Raw genomic sequence first — 18,531 nt, forward strand, 5'->3', positions numbered from 1 at the left:
TCCCTAGCCCTCCTGCACGTCCTGTTTTCAGGAATCACGGAAAGTGCCCCTGTGGTCTGAGAGTGAGGGGCCGTGTGTCCCTCTGACCCGGGGCTCCAGGGGCGGGGACCACTGGGGCATTTGCCTCGCTGCCTTTAGCCGGCTGGCTCAGGAACATGCTCCCAGAGGGGCCCGTGCTTTCCAGGTCCAGTCACTTGTACTTGAGCCCCATCCTCCCAGCCCTGATGTCTGAGAGCCCGTGGGCCCCTGGGTGTGGCCCCAGCGGCCTGGCAGGTGACCTTGGTCTGGAGTCTCCTGTATCGGCCTAGAAGCACTCAGAAGCACTGAGACAGGGCCATGCAAAGAGGACTGTAGGCTGTCAGTCTCTCTGAGTTTTCATCCCCCACCTGTGAGGTGGGCTGTCAAACCCACCCGCCCGCCGGCCTTGGAGAGCCGTTGGGGGCACAGGGACAGCAGAGGGGTCCGTTCGGGCAGCCCTGGGGGACACAGGTACCCCGGGCCAATGACCCTGCCCCTGGGGCGTCTCCAAGCCTGTAACCGGGGTCCAGAGATAGGGGTGCTCAGACAGAGGCGAAGCTCCCCCACATCCTCCAGTCTCATGTGTGTGGAGGTTTTGATGGTAACGGAGAGCAGGCAGGCAGGGGGTGCTCGCATTCCAGGGAGGTGCTGGGAAAACGGGGGTTGCCCTTTGAGGAAAAATCCTTCCCTTATACCTTATGGAGCAGTCATCCCCCGAAGAATCAAAGAATTAGATGTAGGAAGTAAAGAGAACACAGTTCATCAGAGGCAAGCCTTTATCGGCCCCGTTACCCAGGGCAACCTGCCTAAACATAAAACCCATAGGAGCCACCACAGACCAGAGAAAGAAATGAAAACGCAAACCAGCTCAGAACCAGAGAGGGAAACGTGCAGGCCAGCGAACAGGGCAGCTGATCGCCACAGATAGGACAGGAGGGTGTTAACGAGCTCATTAAGGAGGGATGGCTTTTTGTTTGTTACACCCTCACCCAGGGATATTTTTCCATTGATTTTTGGAGAGAGTGGAAGAGAGAGGGAAAGACAGAGAGAAATATCTGTGTGAGAGAAACTCATCAAGGTGTTGCCTCCTGCACGAGCCCCAACCAGGGCCGGGGCCTGCAAACAAGGTGCGTGCCCTTGACCGGAATCGAACCCGGGACCCTTCAGTCCCCAAGACAACCGCTCTATCCACTGAGCCAAACCGGCTAGGACTACAGAATGATGTTTTAAAGGCACTAAAACCTCAGTACGAAATCATAAAAGAACACAAAGCCATCATTTGTGTTGGGTTAGGACGGATAATAAACATATAAAAAGCTTCATTCTCACTAGTATTAGAAAAAAGTCTAGTTCAGTCAGGAGCATTTAAAAGATCTTCCACCTCAATAGACGGTGCCGATGGCGCCAGGGTGACTCGCGGCCTCACACCCGTCACAGTGGCTCTCTGGAGAGCCATCCCATCTCTGGAGTGATCGCGGCCCCTAAGTACGTCCCAGCCCTCTGCTCCGATGGACTCGCGCGCCACTTATTGGAATCCATGCTGAGGAAGTCAGCAGAGAGGCAGACAAAGACTCTTATAAGCAGAAGGTCATTTTCGTTTTATTTCAAATGGTAAAAAAAATAAATTATTGTAAAAGTTTTTTCCCCTCTCAGGAATTTTGAATGGAGACTTTGGAGCCAAATGCCTATTTAAAAATAGAACAGAGCCCTGGAAATAACAGTTGTGTCTCCAAATGAAATGTCTGCAGCTCCCAAATCAGCCCTTGTCCAGCCCCAGCCGCACACACCGTAAGAAATCGGCAGCAGGGTAATGCCGAAGAGCGAGGAGATGAATGAATAAAAGATGAGGCTCCTATGAGTTGAAATATTTTTGCAGCCATTAAAAATGAAGTTTCTGAAGAATTTGTAATGACACGGGAAAGTGCTGATGATGTGATGTTAGATGAAAAACAAAGCAGGGTACAAAATAGATGTATATATATTGGAATCACTGCAACTTTTTAATGTGCTTACCCACACAAAAAGGACCGGAGGAGAAAACACCCAAGCTGTAACAGTGTTTATGTCTGGCTAGTGGGATTATGGGCATTTTCTTCTTTTTTATATCTTTTATGTTCTCATAATTCTCTATAAAAATCATTAATTACTTTCGGGGGGAAATATACACACACACACACACATACATACATACACACACACACATTCATACATACACACACGCATACATACATACACACACACACACATATAATCTCTCCATCCTTGCTCCCCACCCCCAAATCACAGGGGTCTCTGCATAGAAGGAACACAAACAGGATAAGAAACAGGGATACGCCAGGGCAGCCTGAGCAGAGCAGGGAGGTGGAGGAAAAATAAAGTTGGTGCCAGACCTCCTGGAGCCTTGAATGCCAACCCCAGCAGTTTGAACTTCACCCAGAGCCCCGACTTCTGCCCAGGTTCAAAGGAGAGTGATCTGCCCCTTCTGGAAGGTTAGGGGGCTTCTTGGGGGGACCAACGTGTTGTGAGTGGCTCCAGGTACCAACCTCCTGCCTTTTCCCCACTCCCCCCAGGGAAGAGTTTCACACTGACCATCACCGTGTTCACCAACCCCACCCAAGTGGCCACCTACCACCGAGCCATCAAGGTGACTGTGGATGGACCCCGGGAGCCCAGACGTAAGTGTCCGAGCCACTGAGTCCCCTGGGAGGGGGAAGGAGGGTCCAAAGGGAGAAGGGCAGCAGCCGAGGTCAGACAGATGGCACTGGGTTCTGGGAGCACTCCGGGGGGCGGGGATGTGGTCTCTGCTCTGCACCCCCAAACCCTCTGTGCTTGGCCTGGACTTCGGGAGGCCAGTGAGGAGGCTAGGACAGGGAGATAACAGGATCAGCGGACCCTCTCCCATGGGGTGACCGCCGTTGGGAGCCTCTGGGGAGTATGGACTTGCATGGGGCTGGAGGCCGGGCCGGTGTGCTCTGCTCCACCCACCTTCCTCCACCAGTGGCTGAAGGAGGCCGGGTCCCCTCCTTGGAAACTCTTTCTTTGAATCTGAGTCTGTGACGTACTCAGGTCGCCCAGGGGCCGGGCAGGCTGACCCCTGGGCCCAGTGTCAAGGTCAGGAATGCAAATTTGATTCTGCAGATATTTATCGAGCACCTGCTGTGTGTCGGGGGCCCTTGTCCATGCATTTTAGCATCAAAGAGAGTTTGTGTTTCATTGCTTCTGCTGAAGGGCCTGGGGTTTGCAGAGTCAGATGAGGGAACTGGAGCGGCGGCCACGGAGTGGGCCAGAGGCCGTGGTCACTGGATGGAGGAGTGAGTGAGTGAGTGAGGGGATGGATGAGTGAACGAAGGAAGCAGAGAGCCAGCTGGCCATCTCTGGACTGGCTGCTCCTGAGCTCTGAGCAGAGCTCTTGTCTGGACTGCCCCTCACTAGCACACGCTCGCTGGTGCACTGAGAGCTACCCTGTCCTTGTCTTTCTTTGTAATTGTGGCCCCTTGCAGTTTAGGCAACCCTCTCGCATTTATTGTCTCATGTGAGATCCTCGTGCTACCAGAGCCCAGGGTCACCCAGTCCCAGTGAGGAGAGAATTCAGGCCTGGGGACATGGAGGTCCTGGCTGGGGCCTCACACTGTCTTAGCTTCCGGGAGGCGGGGAGGCGGGGAGGCGTCCAGGATCCTAGAGACAGCCTTTGATCCCAGCTCAGGAGGGTGTAAGCCTGGCAGGAGGACAAGCTCCTGGTCTCCCCGTGCCCAAGGCTCACAACGGGAGTGTGACTACCAGGGCGTGGTCAGGGAGGGCGCCCAGGCCTGGCCCCGGGCCTCCGTTCCTGGGAATCGGGCATGGCCCATCCGGGGAAGGCTCAGAGCTGGCCCTGGAAGAGTTCTCTCCCGCCTCTCAGGACTCCCTCCTGCGGCCTCCCCCTGAGCTGTCAGACGTGGTCATCAGGCCCACAGGCAGGCAGCTCCCAGCAGGCACTGGGTCTGGTCAGATTCCTGCTAGGATTGGACATGGGTGTGTCCGTGCCCTGGCCTTGGGCTTCATAGCTCCAGCAAGTCATGTCTCCTTTTTGGCATCAGTTTTGTCAGCGGTGAGCTGGGTCAGTGACTCCCCAGCATCGCCAGGTGATAAAGGCGGGCAAGCCCTGTGTGTCACAGGCCTTTGTGCAGACAGCAGAGTCTAAGCCAGTTTCCCTGGCTGGGGGACCTTGGGCAAGTTGCAGACCTCTCTGGGCATCCGCTGCCTCCTCCGGGAAGCGGGAGAATACCCCCACCCTGCAGGCCTGGAGGTCTGTGCCCACAGGCGGCAGCAGAGGGAGGCTCCTTGTGAGTCACTGGATTCTGTTCTGTTATCTCTGGCTCTGGGCCGTCTCCCTGGGCCCCCATCACCACCACCATTAGGGTGGCTGCTGGAACCCCAGGCCATGGTAATAGAGGTCTAAGTTTCTGTCGAAGGAGGTGATATTCTACTCTGAGTCTCAGGGGCAGAATCAGGATGGACGGAAGCCACAATTGGGCTCAGTGTGACTGATGCGGCACAAAGCAGTGAGCACCCAGTGTGGAGAGGCATGTTAGCCGGGGCGTGGAGCCTGGTGGGAAGGTTCCCAGGGGCCGGGCAGCACCTGGAATCCCTCAGAGCCCTCCACGTTCAGCCCGCCCAGCCCAGAGCTGCCCACCGGCCCCCACTGAGGCCCCTGGAGGAGGGTGAAGACTTGGCCTCCCCCTGCCTGCTCGTCTCTCCTGGGGTCCCCCACACCTGAGACAGCCCCTTCTTGGAGTGAGCTGGTGGGGGAGTGGGTGGCACAGGAAGAGGCAGCGAGAAGGGAAAGCCAGGCCTGGAGATAAGCTGGAGTGAGAGGCCAGGCTTGCTGCGTGACCTGAGGCAGATGGCGCCCCTCTCTGGGCCGTGGCACAGGCCAGATCCGTGGTTTTAAAGTGACTTGTTCAAATAAAACCTTAGCAAAAGCTCATTTATAGGAAAGAGCAGCCATGGGCATGGGGGCAGGCAGGCCGTTCTCCAGGTCTTCCATCCCGAGGACCTGCTGCCCTCCTCCCCTGCCCCTGTCCCTGGCCCAGCCCTCAGGTCAGGTCTCCCCAGCACCCTGGGTTCCAGTCCCAGCCTGGCCTTCTGCCTGTGACCTTCTGGGCCTCAGTTTCCCCACGGCTGGTCATCCAGCCCCCCCGAGTGCCAGGCCCTGGGCAAAGCCTCGGTTAACTGATCCTTAATGGCCCCAGGAAGAGACAGGCCAGGAGGCAAAGCCGCTTGCTCAAGGTGCACCCAGGGCTCCAGCCCGGGGCTCAGGCCAGCAAGTCACTTAGAAGGGCCTTCCCACCTTCATGTGCGCGTCTGTAAAATGGGGGCGATGTTAGCATCTCCTCTGGGGAGTTCTTGTGGGCATTAATCCAGCTTACAGCTGCCCTCCTGCAGGAAGTGTTCAGGAGCCCTCATGGTTTATGTCGGGATTTTCTTTCTGGGCCTTTCTCCTGCTTTGTGCCCCCGTGGTGGAGTGGGAGGGGAGTAGGAGCTGGTCCAGGGAGCCAAGGAGTGGAGCCTGCAGATCTCTGAGGCCGCTGTGGGTTCTGTGGCTGGGTCGTTCCCCTCCAGTGCCCTGCAGAGCGTGCCCCAGCTGCAGCCAGGTGGCCGGCTGGGCTGGAAGGCTGGCTTGGTGGCTTCCTGCCTGTGTGGCCTTGGTTTCTGAGGTTCTCGATACTGGTGTCCCTCACAGTCGCTGGGGGCTTGTTACAAGGAAGGTGGCTGAGCGGGATCCAGGATCTGGGCAGGAGGCAGGACGGCGCCTGGCAACTCTCGTGGACCACAGTTTGGGGACTGCGCGCTCCACGTCTTCCAGGCTTAGCAGGTGCTGGTACCTGAAAGGGTAGGACCCAGGTTCTTAATCCCGCCCGTGGCTAAGAGAGGGCAGCCCTGGCATCTTGCCTGTGGGCCCTTCCCAAAAATGTACATGGAAGGATTTCAACCAATATTTTCCTAGGCACCTCCCGTGAGGAGGCACTGTTCTAGAAGCTAGGACACCTCAGTGAACCCAGCAGATGGGTCTCACACACAGGGGTGGGGAGAGATGGTAAACAGCTCCGTTATCACCATGGCAACGAGGCCCCACCTGATCTGTGCCCATTACTCCTCTGTCTTCCTCTCAGACGCCTTCCTCCTCACTCTCCCCACACTGGCCTCCTGGCTGGTCTTCGAAGTGGGTAGTCTCACTCCTGCCTCAGGGCCTTTGCACTGCTATTCCCTCTACCTGGAACACCCCCCGGGCACCCCCAGATTCATGGCTCACTCCTTCCCTCCCTGAAGTCTTTCCGCAAACTTTGCAGAGAGCCCTTTGCTGATCGCCCTGTTTCAAATCACAGGCACAGCAATCCCCCCAAACCCCCTTATACCTCCGGCTTCCATTTGAGCTCGAGCACCTTCTATGAAGCTGTGTAGTCCACTCATCTCTTTTCTTGCTTTCTCGTCTCCCCCACTCGTGCATACGTTCCACAGGGTGAGGTGTTTCCTCTGCTTTGTCAGGCACTTGGTATAGACCAGGGGTGGGCAAAGTTTTTGACTCGAGGGCCACAATGGGTTCTTAAACTGGACCAGAGGGCCGGAACAAAAGCATGGATGGAGTGTTTGTGTGAACTAATATAAATTCAAAGTAAACATCATTACATAAAAGGGTACGGTCTTTTTTTTTTTTAGTTTTATTCATTTCAAACGGGCCAGATCCGGCCCATGGGCCATAGTTTGCCCACGGCTGGTATAGACCCTGGAATACAGAAATGAACACTTCGTAGGTGCTTGATAAACACTTATGGAATAAGTGAAGTAAACGAATGATTAGCTGATTTAATTTCAGGTAACATGAAGTCCTGTAAGAAAAGAAAGTCAGGGGTGAGCGGGCAGCGTGTGGGGATGAGACATGGCAGGGTGGGGGACGGGGCGACCTCCTGAAGAGGCGATATTTGAGCAGGGCCCGGAGGAGGTGAGCAGTCACTGTGGCTGCCGAGGCTCCGGGCAGCATGGGCGGGAAGAGGTAAAGCTGCCGGTTTTGTCCTCAGCTCCAGGTGTGGGGAGGCGGAGGGATGCCCCAGGTGAGGAGAGCCAACAGCTCCTGGCCCCAGTCCCCGGACCCCCCGATCCCCAGGGGAGTGTGCCAGCAGGAGGGAAGGGGTTAACCTTAGACCTCCCTGGCTCCCTAATCAAGCCCAGGCCGCTGGAAGCCCCAGTGGCAGGCCTGGGAAGGAGCAGCTTGCCTCCCTGCCCGCTGGCCCCCCGCCAGCCACCAACCGGCTTTCATCTGCTCACAGGGGGCCGATTCACGGCAGACCACCCGGGGCCCAGCACCCGCCTGCGATTCCATGCGGTTGTTAAGAGTCGGGTGTAAATCTCCTGACAGGCCGCAGAGCGGGCCTAGGGCCTGGGTGCCCCACCCCTCGGCTGGGCAGACAGTGGCTGCTGTGTCTGGGTTGTGGCCGCACCAGAGCCTGGCCAGGCGGCCGAGTGGCTTCATCCGGGTGCCCACATTGTTCCCCACAGATGACCCTGCTCCTCTGCTCCCTGCCCTCTGCCTTTGTTGGCCTCCTGGCCCCCTCGGTGCCGCCAAGACAGGACACTGAGCTGGCCTCTTGCCAGTCGCACCTCAATGCCAGGCAACCCCCCTCTCCTTCTCTTGGAGGTCTCGGGAGGCCACGACCTTAGCAGCCAAGTTACATGCAATGTGCTGACCTTTCTAGGTTTGACCTTGACCACGTGCCTCCACTTTCCCATCTGCAAAATGGGGTGACCGTGGCAGTCTCGCATAGCAGCACACAGGCTTGGTGACGCTGGAGGGCCTGTCAGGGGTTTGAGCCCAGCTTCTGGAGGCCGACAGGCAGCCTGAGCCAGTCCTGGGTGCCGAGTGCTCCCTGTCCTCCCCACAGAGTGCTCTACTTTTCAGTCCTGGGCTCTGTCCTCAGCTCCTCCTCACTCTCTGGAGATGACCATTTTATAGGTGTGGAAACTGAGTCCCGGGAGGGAAGAGGGACTGGGAGGGATAGAGCAGGGCGTGACTGGAGCCAGCCTGTCAGCTCCTGAGAAAGTCCACTGATACTGTCATCTTCTCCCCAGGCCCAACCTCCCGGGCCTGCGGGAACCCCTTCACAGCCCAGGCTCCTTTCCTGCAGGGTGGGCTCCAGGAAGAGAAGGTGGGAGGTGTGTCCGTGGGCCCTGAAGCGTCACTGGCCTTCTCCAGGCTGTTTCTCACCTTAAATAGGGGCAGTGGTAGACCTCCGGGTGGGACGATGCAGTGTCACCTGCTCAGACACGGGCGTGGAGGAAGCACGCTGCTCTTCCCGTCCACCGCTGGCCACTGCTCCCGGCCTGCAGAGGGGCTGGGGCTCCTGCCGGAAGGAGGCCTTCCTGGAGGAGCAGCTCCTGGGCTGAGCCCCAAAGGACTCCTGGCCCCAACGCATTCCTGGCCGGGCCTGTCCTGAGCTGTGGAGGCAGAGAAAACTCGAGAAACCCCGGCACGGTGGCAGCAGCAGGAGGTGGTGGTAGGTGGGCCCTGGAGCAAGCAACCCTGCCTTCTCCATTCTGGGGTCCCAGTCTGGCCAGCGGCTGATCCCTGCAATCTTAAGTCAGAGACTTCCCGAGCCAGCGGGCTCCGTGAGCAGCCTGTGCAGGGGAGACGGAGGCACCGCGAGAGGGCCCGCCCGCTCCCACTGTGGGCAGCCACATGAAAGAGCTCTGCTCCGCAGCCCCATCTCCTTCCCTGGGGCACCGGACGTTCCTTCTGCTCCCAACATGAAGGCCCGGCCCGCGGCGCTGAGACGCTCCGGCACCCTGGCCATGCGGAGCCTCGGCTTCCCTCGGCCCCGCCCTGCAGCCGTCTGCAGCAGCAAGGAAGCCATTCCCAACGCGCTGCTAACATCCCCTCCTCCAGCAAGTCTGCCCGATGTGAGGGCAGAACACGCATGGTGGGAACATGCGCTCGGGGGCCAGAGTACCTGGTTTCTATCCCAGACCAAGCACGGAGCACCGGTCTCGCCGTGAGGTCTCAGTGGCCCCATCTGTACAATGGGAGCAGAAGGGAAAGTGTCAAGGGAAAGAGCACTTGAAGTTCTTGGGCTCTGGACGACAGGGCTGGCTCTGCTGTCCTGGCGTTGTGTCCCAGACACAGAGACGCGACTTACCCGGCCTTGGTGTCCTGTTCTAACATGGGGGCGATCACCCTGCCTCCCTTGGAACGAGCAGGGGGGGCGGGGGCGGGCGGGGGGGATAGAAGTTCCAGGCGCGATGCGGGGCCCGTGTGGGTGGGGAGCGTTCACAGAACTTGTTTGGCCAGCGCCACAGCCCGGGAGGGTGTCATGATGGGGACGCTGTGGCTCGGGGTGGGGGGAAGGGAGTGTGACTTTAGTGAGGCCACCAGGCTGCAAGCAGCAGGGCCCAGCCTCGAACCCCGGCCTGCTGTGAACCCCGCCCTCCTCCTGCTGGGCCACAGCTTAACTGTAAACACCTGGGACACAGTGTGACTCAGAAGCGGAGCTTCATTCGCCCGTGAGGATCATAACAAGGCCTGAGGTTTTGCACCAGCTTCTGTGTAGCCCCATTGGCTCACGTCAAGCGTGTGGCTGAGACACCCGGATCCTGTGCACCCACTGCTGTCAGGTCAGCCTGCGGCCTCCAGGCCCGCCCGCCGCTTCCTGCCTTGAGATGGTTCTGAATCCGTTCGTCCCCCAGTTGTCCACTTCGCGGCTGCCATCTTCGGCGTCTCTTTCCCCCAGGGCTGAGGCCGGGCCCTTCGGCACTCGCCTGGAAACCACGTTAACCATTCTTGGTGGCTGAGCCTTCTCTACTAACCAGATAATGAAGCTTTAAACTTGGAGGGCACAAGCTGGCAGCCCTTGGGCAGGACACATCCTACAAAGTGATCAGTTTGGCGCTTTTTTGATTCAGTATTTGAATTAATTGCCAACATATAAAATATGGGAGATTTCCTATAAAAACAGGTTTACGGTTTCAGAAGCTCTGGCAACACTGAGCCCATATCCCCCTCCCCCACCCCCCACCCCCCACACACACACCATCGGAGCACCAGTCAGCTGTACTTGATGGTGACTACCCCCCTTACAAGGCACATCCTCTCTGGTCTGCCCCCGTCCCCACCCATCCCCTGTGCCTCGGTTACCTGACTTGCCAGCCCCCCTAGGCATCTGCATTCTGGGCCCTGGCTCCCGCTGAGCTCACCCCCAACCATACTGTCCCGTTGTTACCAAGGGTCCTAGGAGGCAGCAGCGGGGCCCTGCCTGGAGGCCGAGCGGTTTCATTCCAGCTGCCGAGTGTCCCCTGGGCTCCAGGCCTGGGGCCTCGGAGGAGGAGGAAGTGGGTTCCCTGGCTCTTGGCGTCTTGCTAAGCCCAGGGTGGCTCCCAGGACTCCTGCTCCGTTTCTGCGGGCTCTCAGAGGTCCTGTGAGCGTGCGGCAGGGGTGTGTAGAGAGCTCAGGGCCTGGGGTCCTGGAACCCATTGCACCCCCGTTTTGGAAACCAGCAGCGAGGCCCCTTGCTAGCCTCTGACTCTCGCCCCTCATTCTCAACGGTGGTCGGCACTTTCCCCCAAAGATGCCATTTTCCAGGCCTCAGGAAGGACGGTGAGGATTCTGTTTTAACTCCCACCTACTCTCTTCTTCTCTCCCTGTTGGTCTAGAAAGTTCCGCGCATCACTGCAGCCCTAAGCACTCAGGCAGGCCTTGCCCTCTCCCTGGGCTCCTCCCCTCATTCTTTTCCAGGGGATCCGGGGGCTCCGTCCCCCTCCCTCACTCTGTGACCTCCGTGAGCCACAGTTTCTCTTGCCTGTGAAAGGAGAAAGGGCCCCCAGCCTGCCTGGCCCCCTCCCCCGGCGTCGCTGGAGCAGGATGGGCAGCCTCCTGGCGGGCTGAGCAGCAGAGCCCGGGAATGCTCAGCCCTCTGCCTGGACAAACCCCCGAAACACGGTGTGAACAGGGCGTGCCTGGGAGTATCGCACGTGCGGGGATCATGCAGGAGGTTTGGAAACTACCTGAGTGTCCGTCCGCCTGAGAAGATGGGCTGAGTAAACTCAGTGCCCAGTGAATGTGAGCAGCGGGCTCAAGGGACACCCACTGGCATAGCGGGCAGCCCTCCTCGGCTCCCCGTGGGAGCTCTGCTGTTGTCTTGGGGCTGGCTTATCCTCCCCATTTCACAGGACAAAAAACTGAGGCGGAGCTCCAGGGTGCGCTCCTAGAAAGGCAGATTACAGAGTGGCACGGCCAGGCTGAGCCCACTCAGGAAAGTTCCACAAGAAACTTGCTCTGTGTTGCCATGCGTGTGAAACAGAGGCTGGAAGGAAAGACCCCACACGCGGACTTCTGGGGAGGGGCTTAGGGGGGCCCCCAGGAGCCACAGCCCTGTCTGCAATGCTTTTATTTTTGTAGATGCTCGTGTGCTGCTTGTGAAATGTAAAGTGAGTCATTGAAGAGTGGGGTGTGTGTGTGTGTGTGTGTGTGTGTGGCCCCTGTAAGCTCCATGTCTTCCGAGGACCCTGGGGGAGGCTCTGCTGGCTGCACGAGGCGGGGCATGGCCACCTTGAGCCTGCAGCACCCTCGGGCCTGGGAGCAGAGGCTGGGCTCCTCCTGTGTGGGCCATGGGAGAAGGTGACGGGAAATGCTGGCACTTCCTCCAGGTGCCGTGCCCCAGGCCAGGCGCTCTGGTCCCTGTCCCCACCTTCCCGTCAGAAGCACCCACGGCCTTTGCTCCGTGTCCTGGCGATCATTCCCTTCTGTCTGAGGCCTGACAGGAGAAGGCCTGTGGGTCCCGAGTGGCTCAGGGCGGGATGGAGGGACAGTCTCATCCCAGGGGTGGGGTGGGGCCTGGGGCGCTGGGAGGCAGAAGATGGCAGCTCTCCTGGTTGTCTTCCTGATCCCCACGGGAGCCTGCTGGAGTCCCTTGCCCATGCCTGTGGTCTCCGTGTCCCCTCCTGCCAGACAGTGTGCTGTGGAGGGTGAGGTATGAGAACGGGTAGCCTGCTCAAGAAGGCAGGTAGGCCCTTGTGGCCGCCCCGGGGCAGCACCCAGGGCCGTTTTCTGCAGAAAGTCCGTGGAGAACCCGAGGAGGAGGTTGCTAGACTGAGGGTCCCGTGCAGAAGCCCGAGCTGAGACCTCGGGGAGAACATCCCGGCGGAAGAGGCATTTCTGTCTCCCCGAGACGCTCGGGGACCAGCTGCTGACGGGCTCCCCTTGCTCTGCAGGGCACCGGCAGAAGCTGGAGGACCAGACCAAGGCGTTCCCCGACCGCTTCGGCGACCTGGACCGGGTGCGCATGCGGGTGACCCCGAGCATGCCCAGCCCCCGCGGCTCGCTCAGCACCACAAGCCACTTCAACAGCCAGGCCCAGACCCCCATCCAAGGTACGGACAGGCGGGGGGAGGGGGGCCAGGACCTGGACGTGGTCCTGGGGCTCCAGGCCAAGAGCCCGTCCGGAGGCCGTTCACTGCCCGGGTGCTCCGGCCCGGGCCTGGCCAGGCCCTGCGTGCATTCGCACAGCCCACATTTATCGACTCCCACCACCTGCCATGCGGTGCCTGGCCCCAGGATCAGCTCGGAATCCCTGGGGCAATGGGGTTACGCTCCTAGTGCACCCTTTAAAATTGGGGTATGACTTGTCCAAGGAGCCTGTGGCACATGTGTCCCTGCTGGAGACACCTCCCTCCAAGCTCAGCTTTCTCATTGGAGAGTGGGGTGCCTCTGCCCAAGGCTGGGGTGACGTTCAAGCGCTGTTACTGCCCTCAAAGTTTGTGAACGGTAAGGGACGTTGCAGCCCTGGAGAGATACACAGCATCTCCTGGGAAGGGTCCCGTGGCCCAGGGACCCTACCAAACAGAAAGGAGAAAGGCCTCTGGGCCGAGGCCCCTAAAGGGGTCTCTATCCCCACTGCCTGGTGGATGCAGCAGGCACCCTCCGAGCTAGATCTCAGGCAGGACTTCCGAGCAGACAGTGCCTGGCACGTAGCAGGTGCTCAGTAAACGCCTGGATGATGCATAGTCACTCTTCTCCAGGCCCTTTCAGCAGTGGGCTGGGCACGGGAGGCCGTGTGCACAGTGGCACGCAGTGGCGGTACTGAACGGAGGCAGGAGGGCTGGCCGTCGCCTGGTTAGAACCCACTTGGCAGATCGGTGATGGTGGCAGACTTGACGTAGCCCCGGAGCATAAAGAGAAGGCCCTCCCGTCTGGCCTGAGAAGCTGGGCCTTGGGGAGGTGGGGAGGGCCCCAGGTCCAGCTGCTCCGAGCCTCAGGGCTAGCGAGTTTGAGATACTCGGCAGCTCTGGGGCCGGGAAGGAAGGGCGGGGTGTGGTGCTGCAGGGCGGAGGCCTGACCTCAAGAGGCAGTGGGAGGTGCTCTGCACTGGGGCTCATGCCCACCCCTGCCCGGAAGCTGGCTGTGCTCCTGTCTCCCTCAACATCTGTCGGGGTGCAGTAGCCTAACACTCCAGGCCTTACCCTGCCAGGGCCAGAGCTGGGGCCCAGTGGGGTGTTGGGGCCCAGCCAGGGGGCCCCGGAATCCAGCAGGTGGGGGTGAATAGAGCCTTCCTGTCCAGCAGCTCCCACAGCTATGTGGACATGGCTGGGGAATCGGTGCCTTAGGCTCCCCACCCTCTGTCCAGCCCCAAAGGGCCGGGTCTAGCCAGGCAGCAGGTAGAGCTCCTGCCTCCACGCTGAGGCTGGGAGGAGAGGTGGGGCCTGTGTGGATGCAGCTGACCCAGTCCTTCCCCTTCTGCTGCACCCGAGGCAGGGCTCCCCCGCCCCTCCCTGACCACCCACAGCACTGGGCTCAGGCCGCCGATGTGGCCCTTCAACCCAGCCAGGCCGCCCCTCCCAGGCCCGGCCCCTTTGGCGTGAGCGGAAGGGCTCTTGACAACCAGGACAGGGAAGGAGTGTGAACTTTGCAATCAGATGGGCCGGGCTTGGGACTCTGCCTCTGCCAGGCACTGGCTGTGTGTCCCTAGGCTAGTCACTTCACCTCTCTGAGCTCAGTTTTCTCACCTGCAGAATGGGAAGAAGGAGGTGCCTGCCTCAGAGGCGTGTTGGCAGGGCCGGGTTTCGGGCCCTCTCACCGGCCCTCCCCGTCTGGTGGGGCCAGCCTCTGCCTTCACACTCCATCCTGGGGATCCCCTCAGGACACCCCACCACCACTTTTCTTGGTGCCTGTTAATAGCTTTGACCCCCGGCTTTGGTCACTGGCAAGCAGTGCCGAGGCCCCATCCCCTCCATACCCCAGCCCCAGGCCCCCCCAGCTGTGGCCGCCCACAATGGGGGCTTCTAACAGCTCAAAGGGCTCATTCAGCCACCACACAGCAGCTGGGGCAATTTGGAGAAGAAAATAAACATTTCCTTCCAGTGTTGGGATTGGCTGCTCGACAGCCAGCCAGCTCCGGTTTCCTGGGGCTACTGGGCTGGGAGGGGCTGGGGGGGCAGGAGCCTCAGGGGTCCCAAGGGCAGATACTTCCCCACCACCCTGGGGGGTGGGGGGGGGCGGGCAGGAGGGGACAGGGGCCGTCTGGGCAGGCCCTGCTCAGAGCCCGGAGCCCATGTGAGCGCCAAGGGCCACACACACCGGACCAGGTCCACCTTGCCCAGCCTGTTTCCGGGCCGCAGCCCTGCTGTCTCATCCTGGGGTCCCTGTTTGGGGTCTTTCACTTTGAGAGTGGGGTTCCTGTCAGTGGACAGCACTCACTTCCTGGGCTCAGAGCAGAAGGGTCAGCCTCGTGCTTGGCTGTGTTTGGAGTGCCAGGCAATGCCAACGAGACCTCTGGGGTCCTGAGAGTGGGGAGCCAGGCACCTCTGGCCCCTTAGGTTTCAAGGCAGCACTGACCAGCCAAGGAGCCCAGTAGGGAGGGTGCCAGACATTCCAGGAGGACCCCTGCCCCCCAAGCCCCCCACCTTCAGCAGGGAGCACCATTCCATTCTGACCCACAGCGAGGATCAGCGCGAGCCCAGAGCCCAGAGAACCTCCAGGTCTCACCTGAGGTCACAGCACCTCAGGCAGATCTGAGAAGCAGGAGAGCTGAGGGCACCTGCAGCTGTCGGTGCTCAGCCACGCCTCAGGCACAGGGGCAGTGCCAACCTGGAGCTGCCCAGGGGCAGAGGCTGGTCTCCCTGAATCCTCTTTGGTGGGGTGGCATAGAGGGGTTGGGCCCAGACAGACTTTTCCTCAAGACCACTGCTGGGGACTCACCCCCTCCCCACTGCTGGGGACTCACCCACCTCCCCACTGCTGGGCACTCCCCCCCTCCCCACTGCTGAGGGCTCACCCACCCCCCACTGCTGGGGGCTCGCCTGCCTCCCCACTGCTGGGGGCTCACCCACCCCCCACTGCTGGGGGCTCGCCTGCCTCCCCACTGCTGGGGACTCACCCCCTCCCCACTGCTGGGGACTCACCCCCTCCCCACTGCTGGGGACTCACCCCCTCCCCACTGCTGGGGACTCACCCCCTCCCCACTGCTGGGGGCTCCCCTACCCCCTCCCCACTACTGGGGGCTCACCCACCCCCTCCCACTGCTGGGGACTCTCCCACCTCCCCTCCCCACTGCTGGGGGCTCGCCTGCCTCCCCACTGCTGGGGGCTCACCCACCCCCCACTGCTGGGGGCTCGCCTGCCTCCCCACTGCTGGGGGCTCGCCTGCCTCCCCACTGCTGGGGGCTCACCCACCCCCAACTGCTGGGGGCTCGCCTGCCTCCCCACTGCTGGGGGCTCACCCACCCCCCACTGCTGGGGGCTCATCTATCCCCCACTGCTGCCAGAGTCACCCCTTGGCCAGGACGTACGGAAGGCTCAGGGTCAGGGGATCCCTCTGCAGAGCCCTGAATGGGTGTCCCGGAAGCCCAGCGCAAGACTGTCACAGCCGCTGCAGCGGCGCCAACCCTCCTCAGGCCTCCCCTCTGTGCCCAGTCTGAGCACTGTACATGCATTAACTAATTTAATTCTAGGGTCTGTCACTGTCTCCATTTTTTATGTGGGAAGGTTGACACACAGAGAGGTTAAGTGACTTGCCCAAGGACACACAGCAAGTAAGTGTCAGAGGCCACACAGTTCGCCTTTGTGCTGTGCTGTGCTGCCTCAGCGACGGGACAGCTGCCTCTCAGACCCACACGGGGGCTCAGGACTGGAACCCGGGTTTGTGCGGGTCCGGTGCTCTGTGTGGCCCTCAGGCTCGTGCCTCACCTTCTCTGGGTCTCGGTCTTCCTGCCGAGGGAGTTAGCCCCATCCCAGAGCCCCTTGGGATGCTGAGGTTTGGGGGTCTTGAATGCAAACGTAGGGGGCAGAGGCTCAGATGCCCTTGTCTGGGAGTCCAGTGCGGGGCCAAACTGGAGGGGCAGGGGCAGGACTGGGCTGGACGCTGGTGCCTCTTTGCCAAGGGCAGGGTCTAGGCCACGAAGGCCCTCTGGCTGCCACCTCACTTTGCTGCCAGGGAGACGCAGGCAGCCCTGGAGACACAGGCCCAGGGTGAGGGGGGGCGGGCACACATCTCCTCTGGGCCTGACCCCCACCACACAGGGATAAGCTCACATAACCTCACCAAGCCACCGGGCAGGAGAGGTGCGGGCAGCACAGCAGCCCAGCAAAGCAGAAAGCAGAGGTCCCCTGAGGAGTTTGAGTCCTTTCTGCAACATCCAGGAAATTAATCTTCCTCTGCGCCTGTCTCCCTATCTGAAAAAGCAGGCTCCAAATCCCTCTCACAGGGCCATTGCAGACCCTCTCCACACCCACAGTCTTGCCAGCTCTTAACAGGAGAGAGGGAGGCAGAAGCTGCCAGGCCAGACCGGTCCTGTCCCTGGTGGGGGCCCACCTTCACCGCCCCCAACAGGCCTCTGCACTGCCAGGCTGTGAAGAGGACTCCGAAGACAGAAAGGAGCCTCCCCCTTCCCTGTCAGCCCGGGAGGCGCCCGTGGCCGCCTTCGGCCCGGGTACCTGCCCACCTGCTTCCCAGGCAGGACCGTTACCAGGTCAGGAGGGCTCCCCCCCGCCCCCAGCAGCCAAGGCGGTAAGAGCAGAGCCAGAGCTTCTTTTTGAATTAAATTTATTGGGGTAACATTCATTAATAAGATCGATACATTCCAGGCATACAGCTTTGTCATACACCCATATACTCTGGTGTGCTCACCACCCAAACCCAGTCTCCTGTCACCCTGTATTGGACCCCCGTAACCAAGGACATTCTTAAAGAATTCCGCCAGGGCCCACCTGCGTGGCTCAGTGGTTGAGCATCAACCTATGAACCAGGAGGTCACGGTTCGATTCCCGGTCGGGGCACATGCCCGGGTTGCAGGCGCCATCCCCAGTGTGGGATGTGCAGGAGGCAGCCGATCCATGGTTCTCTCTCATCATTGATGTTTCTATCTCTCTCTCTCCCTCTCCCTGCCTCTCTGAAATCAATTAAAAATATCTATTTTTTTAAAAAAAGTAGTAGTGTGCTGGGTGGTGTCCAGCTGCGACTGATGGTCCTCTTTGCTGTCCCCCAGGCACCTCGGACCTGAACCCTTTCTCCGACCCCCGCCAGTTCGACCGCTCCTTCCCGGCGCTACAGACCCTCACGGACAGCCGCTTCCCGGACCCCCGGATGCATTACCCGGGGACCATGTCGGCGGCCTTCCCCTACAGCGCCACGCCCTCGGGCACGAGCATCAGCAGCCTCAGCGTGGCCAGCATGCCCGCCACCAGCCGCTTCCACCCCACCTACCTCCCGCCGCCATACCCCGGGGCCCCGCAGAACCAGAGCGGGCCCTTCCAGACCAACCCGTCCCCTTACCACCTCTACTACGGTGCGTCCTCTGGCTCCTACCAGTTCTCCATGGTGGCCGGCAGCAGCGGCGGGGGCGACCGCTCGCCCACCCGCATGCTGGCCTCCTGCACCAGCAGCGCCGCCTCCGTGGCCGCGGGCAACCTCATGAACCCCAGCCTGGGCGGCCAGAGCGACGGCGTGGAGGCCGACGGCAGCCACAGCAACTCGCCCACTGCCTTGAGCACGCCAGGCCGCATGGACGAGGCTGTGTGGAGGCCCTACTGACCTCCCGGGGCAACGTGGACTGCTCCCGATGGAGGCAGGGACCCCGGAACCTTCCCGGCCAGGGGCTGGCCCAGCTCCGAGGCTCGGGCAGGAATGAGACCTGGGCCCAGAGCTGGTGGGTGGCTCCGAGAGCATCCAGTCCAGCCGTGTCTTTGTACAGAGGGGTAAGGACCAGCCCCTGGGCCCCGACCCCGAGCCCAGATCCTAGTCATCTCATCCCACTGTCCTGTGGGAAAAACATCCTCCTGCTGTCTCCTGCCCTGGTGACCTGGCTGTGCCCAGTGTTGTCACAGGACCCGGGTCTCCGAGGACAGAGACCATCTCTGCTCCAGAGGGAGGCAGCGTTTGCCCACACAGTCTGGCCTCTTGTCCGCTGGGCCCTGGACAGGCCTCCCCACCCCCACCTTCCTCAAAGACCCTGCACCTCATGGGCCCAGCCCTTCCTCCGCATTTATACAAATTGAGGC

At 60.6% G+C, this 18,531-nt stretch overlaps 1 protein-coding gene across 1 annotated transcript in view; it reads left to right on the plus strand.

Annotated features, from left to right (window-relative positions):
- Positions 1-18,064, plus strand: part of RUNX3 (RUNX family transcription factor 3) — a gene marked incomplete at both ends in the record, with an annotated part of 60,285 nt that extends 42,221 nt beyond the window's left edge. The window contains 3 exons of the mRNA XM_081088364.1: positions 2,589-2,693; positions 12,253-12,411; positions 17,520-18,064. Coding sequence (XP_080944490.1) covers positions 2,589-2,693; positions 12,253-12,411; positions 17,520-18,064 — 809 coding nt within the window. The remainder of the gene's footprint in view (positions 1-2,588; positions 2,694-12,252; positions 12,412-17,519) is intronic.
- Positions 18,065-18,531: the final 467 nt, after the last annotated feature.

Source organism: Myotis nattereri (assembly GCF_964212035.1).
Source record: "Myotis nattereri genome assembly, chromosome: 3".
In the NCBI taxonomy this organism is placed as follows: Eukaryota; Metazoa; Chordata; class Mammalia; order Chiroptera; family Vespertilionidae; genus Myotis; species Myotis nattereri.